The sequence below is a fragment of the Symphodus melops genome (genome assembly GCF_947650265.1).
Source record: "Symphodus melops genome assembly, chromosome: 13".
Lineage (NCBI taxonomy): Eukaryota > Metazoa > Chordata > Actinopteri > Labriformes > Labridae > Symphodus > Symphodus melops.
Window position 1 is genome coordinate 25,127,842 of NC_136703.1, and position 9,662 is coordinate 25,137,503.

The 9,662-nt window shown below is 44.1% G+C and overlaps 1 protein-coding gene across 1 annotated transcript; it reads right to left on the reverse strand.

Moving 5' to 3' along the window:
• Window positions 1-6,525: 6,525 nt before the first annotated feature.
• Window positions 6,526-9,261, reverse strand: LOC306834049 (Ig-like V-type domain-containing protein FAM187A). The gene is made up of 5 exons (XM_079359795.1): window positions 8,927-9,261; window positions 8,203-8,480; window positions 7,760-8,125; window positions 6,971-7,209; window positions 6,526-6,891 (listed from the first exon to the last, which is right to left on the reverse strand). The coding sequence occupies exons 1-5, from the start codon at window positions 9,137-9,139 to the stop codon at window positions 6,665-6,667; spliced, it is 1,323 nt and encodes a 440-aa protein (XP_079215921.1). The 5' UTR covers window positions 9,140-9,261; the 3' UTR covers window positions 6,526-6,664.
• Between the last annotated feature and the right edge of the window lie 401 nt (window positions 9,262-9,662).

Below are 9,662 nucleotides of genomic sequence, written 5' to 3' on the forward strand. Positions count from 1 at the left end.
GCAGACGGCGATGAAGACCGCCTGTGTTAACACTTAAAGGTCCCATAATCTTCTTTTCCTGCTTGTAGATGCTCTTTAGTGTCGGGACGTCCTGACGTACTACGGTGAGCGTATTGCATCATCACTTCCTGTTGTGTCTCGCTCTATCGCTACTACCGATCGATAGCTCGGTAGCTAAAGCTAGATTGTTTATCCTGTGTATTTTCTTACATTTTGTCTCCATTCACTGCACACTCTGAGTAATCGAAATAATCACCAAGCACCCCTGCTAGCTATCTATAGATCTTTTGTTTGCGTTAAACTACGTACTCTCAGGCTAACTTAGCAGTTAGCTTCTCCTACTATGGCTTCTCTCCCTGCCTCTCCCTCTCCTGCTCTCTCTTGTTCTGTGTGCCAGATGTCTAGTTACTCCTCGTCCTCCTTTACTGATAAAGGTATCTGTATTAAATGTAGTTTATTTATAGCTTTGGAGGCGAGGGTGTCTGAGTTAGAGAGCAGGCTCCGCACCTTTGAGTCAGAGTCATCTTATGCAGCAGCAGTTAGCCAGCCTTCTGTAGCCGGTGCGGGCCGACATAGTGTTAAATCTCCCCCGGTAGCTCCCGAGCAGCCGGGAGGCAGTGGCTGGGTTACTGTCCGAGGGAGGCATAGTCACAAAACGAGGCTCACGACTCCCCACCAACCACTTCATGTTTCAAACACATTTTCCCCACTCAGCGACCCGCTGAGACAAAAACTCTGATAATTGGAGACTCCATAGTCAGAAACGTGAAGTTAGTGAAGTCAGCGGGCATAGTTAGGTGTATACCCGGGGCCAGAGCGGGCGACATCATGGCTCACTTAAAGCTGCTGACAAAGGCTAAACGTAGATTTGATAAAATTGTAATTCATGTCGGCACAAATGACTCCCGACTTCGCCAGTCGGAAATTACTAAAGTTAATGTGGAGTCGGTGTGTAGTTTTGCTAAGACGATGTCGGACTCCGTAGTTTTCTCTGGTCCTCTCCCTAATTTGACCAGTGATGACATGTATAGCCGCATGTCTTCATTCAACCGCTGGCTATCGAGGTGGTGTCCAGTAAACGATGTGGGCTTCATAGATAACTGGCAGTCCTTTTGGGGAAAGCCTGGTCTGCTAGCTAGAGATGGCATCCATCCTACTCTGGTTGGTGCAGCTCTATTATCTAGAAACGTAGCAGAGTTTATTAGTCCCAAACCCTGACAACTCATCAGAGTTCAGACCAGGATGCAGAGCTGCAGTCTTACACACTTCTCTGCGCTTCCTTTAGATCTGTTTACCTGCCACTATAGCTGTCCTTGTGACTGTAAATCTAACTGTAACTCAGTTAGATCTTCTTATAGCTGTAACCCTACTTATACTATAGATACTGTGTCTGTTCTCCGCCCCAGACCTGTCATAGGCAATTCCAGCCTCAATAAAAGAGGCGTAAATCATCAAAATTTAGTCAAAATCAAAACTACAAATACGATTTGGCAAAAAAATCTAACAATTAAATGCGGCTTACTAAACATTAGATCCCTAGCATCTAAATCTCTCCTGGTAAATGAGCTAATATCAGAGAATCATATTGATCTACTTTGTTTAACTGAAACCTGGCTTTCTCAGGATGAATATGTTAGTTTAAATGAATCCACCCCTCCCAGTCATTTGAATGCTCATATAGCTCGAGACACTGGTCGAGGTGGTGGAGTAGCAGCTATTTTTAATTCTGGTCTTATAATCAATCCACGACCAAAGCTGAATTATACCTCTTTTGAAAGTCTTGCACTCAGTCTTTCACATCCAGTCTTTAGAACTTTTCAGCCAGTTCTAGTTGTTATAGTTTACCGCCCTCCTGGCCCATATTCAGAATTCCTATCTGAATTTGCAGAATTTCTATCACACATAGTTCTTAGCAGTGATAGAATAATTGTTGTAGGTGATTTCAATATCCATGTGGATGTTGTTAATGACAGTCTTAGCATGGCTTTCATGTCTCTATTGGACTCTATTGGCTTCACCCAGGGTGTAAACAAACCTACCCATCGATTTAACCACACCCTGGATCTTGTTTTAGCTTATGGTATTGAAATTAACAGTCTGTCGGTTTTTCTGGAAAATTCTCTGATATCAGACCATTTCCTAATAACTTTTGATTTCTTTTTACCAACCTTAACTCCTCTTAATAAAAAAGTGCTCTCTAGAAATTTAAATGATAATGTTGTAGCTAAATTTAAGGATGCTATTTCAGCTGCCTTTGTTTCTGTTCCATCCCCTAACCTAGTTGAAAACTCCTATAATCACTTTAGTCCCTCTCAGCTAGATCAGTTTGTAGATAGTGCGGTGGATTCACTTAGAGTTACTCTGGATTCAATCGCTCCCCTAAAACAGAAGCCAATCAAACGACAGAGATCAGCTCCATGGTACAATTTAGAAACCCGTACTCTAAAACTAACGTCACGTAAATGTGAAAGAATTTGGCGCTCCACCAAAACGATAGAATCTCGTTTAATTTGGCAAGATAGTCATAATCGATATATGAAAGCTCTACGGCAGGCCCGCACGGCCTATTACTCGTCTCTTATCGAAGAAAATAAAAACAACCCTAGATACCTCTTCAGCACTGTAGCCAGGCTGACAGAGAGTCATAGTTCATTTGAGCCATCTATTCCTTTAGCCCTTAGCAGTAATGATTTCATGAGCTTTTTTAATGATAAAATTCTAAACATTAGAGACAAAATTAGCAACTTACTACCTTTACTTAGTGCAGATTCCTCCTATATTTTCGATTCGGCAGAAACGGCTCCAAATTCTGATACTAACCTCGATTGTTTTTTTCCAATTAACCTCGCAGAACTAAATTCGATTATTTCTGCGTCTAAACCGTCAACTTGTCTTTTAGATCCAATCCCAACCAAGTTGTTTAAGGAAGTCTTTCCTCTAGTTAGCAGCTCCATACTAGATATGATCAATATATCTTTAGCTGCAGGTTATGTACCCCAGTCATTTAAAGTAGCTGTAATTAAACCGCTCCTTAAAAAGCCTACTCTTGATTCAGGAACTCTAGCTAACTATAGACCTATATCTAACCTTCCTTTTATCTCCAAGATCTTAGAGAAAGTGGTAGCTAATCAGTTGAGTGATTTTCTCCACAACAACAGCTTGTTTGAGGAGTTCCAGTCGGGATTTAGAGCTTACCATAGCACTGAGACTGCACTTGTTAGAGTAACAAATGATCTTCTGTTAGCCTCAGACAGGGGACTTCTATCTGTGCTTGTCCTGTTAGATCTTAGTGCTGCTTTTGATACAATTGACCATCAGATTCTGTTACAGAGACTAGAACAATTGCTTGGAGTTACAGGGACTGCTTTAAGTTGGTTTAGATCCTATTTGTCAGATAGATCTCAGTTTGTGCATGTTCATGATGAGTCCTCTTTGTACACCAAAGTTAGCCATGGAGTGCCTCAAGGATCAGTGCTTGGTCCGATTTTATTTACATTATATATGCTTCCTCTAGGTAGTATTATGAGAAAACACTCCATGAACTTTCATTGCTATGCAGACGATACTCAGCTCTACATAGCAATGAAGCCAGAAGACGCCAACCAGCTTCGTAAACTAGAAGCCTGCGTCAAGGACATCAGGACCTGGATGACCAGAAACTTCTTACTGCTCAACTCAGACAAGACTGAAGTTATAGTGATTGGTCCTAAGAACCTTAGAGAGACTTTCTCTGCCGATATGACGGCCCTTAGTAGTATTAGTGTAGCCTCTAGTACCACTGTTAGGAACCTAGGAGTTCTGTTTGATCAGGATATGTCCTTTGATTCCTACATTAAACAAATTTCAAGGACAGCTTATTTTCACCTTCGTAATATCTCTAAGATCAGACAGATCCTGTCACAAAATGATGCTGAAAAATTAGTTCATGCATTTGTTACCTCCAGGTTGGATTACTGTAATTCTATTTTAGCAGGGTGCTATGGTAAATCTCTAAAGACCCTCCAACTCGTCCAAAACGCTGCAGCTCGTGTTCTTACTAGAACGAGGAAAAGGGACCACATTACTCCTGTATTGGCTTCTCTCCATTGGCTCCCTATAAAATCTAGAATAGAATTTAAAATCCTTCTGCTCACCTACAAAGCTCTAAACGGTCAGGCACCATCGTATCTTAAAGAGTTAATTGTACCGTACTATCCATCAAGAACATTACGTTCCCAGAATGCAGGCCTGCTCGTGGTGCCTATAGTCTCTAAAAGTACTATGGGAGGTAGAGCCTTTAGTTATCAGGCACCGCTCCTTTGGAATCGTCTACCAGTCGGGGTCCGGGAGGCAGACACACTAGGTACTTTTAAGAATAGACTTAAAACTTTTCTTTTTGATAAATCTTATAGTTAGGGCTGGCTTAGGACCAGCTCATAGTTATGCTGCTATAGGCTTAGACTACCGGGGGAACTGGCACCAGGATCTCTTATCTCTCTCTCCCTCTTTCTCTCCCAGCTTTCTCACCTTATAGTAATAAGATATGTCTATAGTGACAAGCAGTAGCTTGTCACTATCTTTGTATTCTAACCTCTCCTTTTGAGCTCTCTTAGGTTCCTTGAGCTCTCTTAGGTTCCTTGGGACTGTTGGTGAGGATGGCCTGCCCAAACAACCCCCCCCCCCCCTCCCCCTGAGGATGGCCTGCCCAGACCCCCCCCAACCTATCCCATCCTATTCTTCTTTCTGCATCTTGTCCCATCTCCCCCATCCCATTTTCAAGCCCAGCACAGTTTAGCAGATGGCTGTTCCGTCATGGGCCCGGGTCTGCTGAAGATTTCTGCCTGTTAAAAGGAAGTTTTTTCTTGCCACGCCATGACGGATTAAGCTGGGCTCTTGTAATATAGCCATAAGTAAGGTCCTTTACCTGCTTTTTGTAAACATAACAATGAGCATGGTCTTGTTACCTGCCCTTTTGTTAATGTTAACAGACAAACAGTAAGGTCCTTTACCTGCTTTTGTAAAGTGTCTTGAGATAACGCCTGTTATGAATTGACGCTATATAAATAAAGATTGATTGATTGATTGATTGATAGTGTGTTTTCCTGCTGCTAGCGGTAGCATTAGCCGCATGAAACGCTCGGTCACTAGCCCCACCCCCCTTGTTAAAAATGTGTGGAGTGACATCACAAGACAAAGACATCACTGATCCAAGCCCATTGGCTCATTGAAGCACAAGCTCCCCTCGGACTGGCTGCAGCATTCCTTATAAGGTAAAAGGGGCGGGACATATCCGATAACAAAGCGGAACGACTCAGCAGTTACGAGGGGGAGATCGGCCGACCAATCAGAGCAGACTTGGCACACATGGGGTACCCTTCTCAGGTTTTTTTTTTTTTTTCTCTTGGTGGAGGATTCTGAGCGTGCATGGAGCAGCAGTACATGAAAACAGACACTTGTTAGCGATAGTCAACGTACTTTAGTAGATACATAAATGAGATATATGAACCACAGAAAGGGCAGAATATGAGACCTTTAACAAAACTAAACCGTGAAAAACATGGCGGTATAGGCTTCGTCTTAGTTGATGAGTAAGAACAACAAGTAGAATCCGATAACGACCATCAGCACGCTCAAAGGTCTCCCGCTAAAGTGAGGTCAGTGAACTTTCAGTGTGTTTGCTGCAGGTTGGAAAGGAGCACATTCAGAGCTGTGGATGAAGACGGAAAGGTTGGAGGAGGCGCGAGGAAGCCGCAGCTGTGGAGTCAGAAGCTTTCAGGGATGGAGGGTCGCTGAGACGTCTCAATGAGGACACGTGTGACCTCCCTTCAGTCTGGAACCCAGACGTCTCTCCTTCCTCAGGCTGCTCTTTTCCTTTCCGCTTTGAGGATTTTTTCAAATAACACTTTAACAGCACCTGCTGGTTCTCCAAAACTGCAGGTGCGATGAGTCATCTGATTTGAATCAGTTGCACTGATTTAACCCGTGCAGGACGGAAAACAGTTCATGTATGTCGGCCTGCATCAAATTTACATTTTCACAAATAAAATAATGAACACGTACCAATATTTAGAAACGTTTTTGAGAGCACTTTTTTCCCAGTTAACTTTATAATGACAAAGACTATATGCATTTTAAACACAAATTAAAAACAAGCCTTTTAGTGCTGCAGAAATATCACACTTTGCAAGTTTTCAGCTGGTCTCATTTGCACAAAAATAATTGTTATGGAAATTCTCGTCTGTCTCTCCTGGCATTCATTAACTCAGCCATCTCTCTCTCTCTCTCTCTCTCTCTCTCTCTCTCTCTCTCTCTCTTTCAGCCACTCGACTCAGACTTCATTTCGTTTCTCTCGTCTCCCATTTTCTTTTGCGATAGAGAAAACCTACTGAGAGAGATGACAGCGTTTCGTTTCACCACTCGCTTGGCTCTTAGCGGGAGAAACTGCACACCTGAGAGCACTTCACACTCTGCGCTGGAGGACGCATCAGGTGGGGATTCTCGAGTCTTTACCCGCGGACAAACACCAGGGACTGCAGGAACACGAGGTGCTTTCAATCTGTTTATTTCTTTTCAGACTTTTTGTGCACAGAAAGAAGTTCTTTTATTTGACTTGTTTGAAGCTGCATTCTTGCTGGTTATGAACATCGATGATGTCCGTTAGAGACACCAAGTCTTTAAGAGCACTTTAATCGACGTGTGCTCCTCTTGTCTCTCGGAGAAGTTGGACTCCCGCTCTGCAGAACAGCAGCAGACAGAACGCGGCGGTCATGATAGCGTATGACCTGAGCACAGTTTGGACCGCTACGATGAAGTCAGGATGTGATGTCACAGATTGTCTCCGCCCAAAATGAGTGTAGACCAACAGCTGTATCTTAGCGGCGCGGCGCCCCTGCAGCCAGCAGTAGTAGACCCCTGATGACAACGTGAAATAAAACCAAGGTCATCACTGAAGGATGATGAACATTTGAAACAACATTTGTTCAGACGGTACCTGAGTCCTGAGCTGTAGCGGGCTGAAACACCAGGTGGTGTCCGCTGTCTATGTGCAGTCTGGGGTTTGTGTTGCTGTGGTTACCACCTGCCGAGGGCTCAAACCTGTAGATGGGTTCAGGTCCTTGGTCCCACGCCACGGCCATGTTAGGGCGCGCCCCGGGACAGCCCAGGGTCAGGACGCGGTCTGCAGGGTGCTTCAGGTACAAGGCTGGTATCTCCGCTGATAGCGAGCCAGAACTGAGACACAGAGCGAGAGGAATGATGTCACAACCTCACCGGGGATGAAAGTGTGACGATGGAGCCTCGAGCTGCAGCGTCGAGAGCTTTCTTAGATCATGATTAATGTCTGATCAGAACATTTAATCCAGACCTTTTAAAGTCACACAGCCTTTATTTACAGGTACGAACCAGCGGTTTTTAGAAAGTGCAGAGAGGAAGAAGGAAGCTGTTATATCTGCACAATAACAGATAAAAAAGATGCACTTTAAAAAATAAAAAAAAACTTTATTATGTTATCAAATTGAAATAAGAGCAATATGTGATTAAGATTGTGAATGGAGAAGTGGTAGTAATAAATACATTTATACTTCTTACAACTCCTTTTCCGACATGTTACTTTTAAAAAATATATATTTTGTTGATTATTTTTTATTATTATTTTGTTGATGTTTGAAATAAAACCATAAATAAATAAATATTTAAACATCACTGTCACAGTTTCGACTTAATGCAAGAAACCTTTTTCCTGAGTTTAATCACCAATGGAGTGAAATATTCAAGGACCCACCTGAGTCCGAGAAACGCCATCAGAGACCGGATCTCGGAGGAGGAGGAAGAAGCTTGAACTGGACATGCCACTTGACAGCTTTTAACCTCCAGCTTGGCCCCGCCTCTGTTTGTTTTCACCTTTTGAAAAGCGCCCGGCACAGCTCCCGAGCCACACGACGCTGTGGTCTGATTGGCTTTCCTGTAGCGTACGTGCAGGAACTTGGAGTGGACGTAGCAGAGTCCCACACGGACCTGCTCTCCCGGGGCGCCGCAGCGATCACACACAGACCAGGGCCGGAAGCTGGTGAAGACCGTGTAGAGCGGCTGAGCGGCGCCGACTCTCGTGGTCTCATTTCTTCTCTGGTTTTCATTTTGCGAGTCGAGCCTGGAAGCAGCAAATCAATACGTTCATAATGCTTCATGTATATAGTAGTGACAAAGAGGCATCCTCGAGGTCGTCACCTTGGGGCGACGCTGACGCTGCGCGCCTCCTGAACGTCCAGGTCGTAACCGTAGAAGAAGTCTCTGTGGGCGGAGCCGCAGATGTAGACGCCGGCGTCGCCCGTCCCCGCTCTGAAGATCAGCAGGCTGAAGAGACGGATGGAGAATCGACTCCGCAGGTCGCCGCTGTGCGGGACTCGACTGGGGTCCAGCAGCTTGTTGCCATGGTGATCAGTCAGGGCAGTAGTCTCCTCCGAGCCGCCGAGATGTCTCCTATAGAACCACACGACGGACTGGACCTGAGACACACGGGGAGCGGTGTGAACACAGTGCATCCTCCGAAGGTCGATATCGTTCTTCAGCTGATCAATAACACAGACTTTAATCACTTTCTCTTTAGATTCACTCTCTCGTTTCGCTCTGCAAGAAAAACCCAGAAATATCTCATTTCTCTTTTGTTGTCCTCTGAACAAATAGCCTCAGCTCCATGTCCTTCTTCTTCACATTTCTTACGTCTATTTTGTGTTTTTCTTTTTAATTAAAGCTGCTTTGAGGGTATTGATCGATGCGGCAGATTAGATTTGAACAAAGCTGGTCGTCTCTGACTGAAACATACGGTGTGGTGCTGGTTATGAAACACGCTCAACATCAATCTATAAAAGAAGAAGAAGCATCAAATAGAATATCTTCATGTTATTTCTGTGCAGCCTGGTGAATAAAACCACACAGGTGTGTTTGTTGTCACCTGTTGAGGTTTGCAGTGACAGGGCAGCTCCACCGTCACTCCCGCCAGGTAGGCAGCGTTGGTGAAGGTCAGGAAGGCAGGGCAGGCTTTTTGAGCAAACACATCCTGCTCGACCTCCGGAGCCTCGTAGCTCGCAACCTCACCACAGAGGAGGAGGAGGAGGTGGAGGAGGAAGAGGAGGGGAGAGGAGGAGGATGATGATGAAGGAGACATTCAGCTGTCATGAAAAAGAGAAAGTCAATGCTCCTTTCTTCTCTTTTTTTTTTTCAATGTGAAAAATTGAACTCAAACAAGTTTACTTTCAAAGCACAGCAGCTTAGAATGAAACCTGATGAGCTCACCAAAGACCTGACCTCTGTTGTCAAAACAAACGTTTGAAAAAGAACGAGACAAAAACCCTTTAATCTTTACGCTTTAAATGTCAAAACTCGTGGCGACTCTGGTTCCAAAGGTAAATTTCCCTGATTTAAATCCTTCCCTGAGATATTTCATGAAATTCTGAGATCAATATATTTAGATCCTGAAACCAAGACAACTTCCTGCCTAAATATGTAAAAAATAAGATTCAACACAAAAAAAAGGATTCCAAAACAAAAATAAGAAGCAGAGAGGTGCAAGACTGGGCACATTCATGATCAGCAACCCATCTGGGCACTTTCTGGCCCCGCCCCTTTCTGAGCAGTGTTAGCTCTATTGCTACGGCCAGTCTATCGGACAATAACATTATCAGGTTGCC

What these genes read in the sequence shown, in the direction of transcription:
- LOC306834049 (XM_079359795.1), bottom strand. Translation starts at nt 9,139, where the DNA reads ATGTCTCCTTCATCATCATCCTCCTCCTCTCCCCTCCTCTTCCTCCTC. An exon ending in ATGGCGTTTCTCGGACTCAG is followed by an intron (nt 7,210 to 7,759) that starts GTGGGTCCTTGA and finishes TCTGTGTCTCAG; the next exon opens with TTCTGGCTCGCTATCAGCGG. An exon ending in CGCTACAGCTCAGGACTCAG is followed by an intron (nt 6,892 to 6,970) that starts GTACCGTCTGAA and finishes CGTTGTCATCAG; the next exon opens with GGGTCTACTACTGCTGGCTG.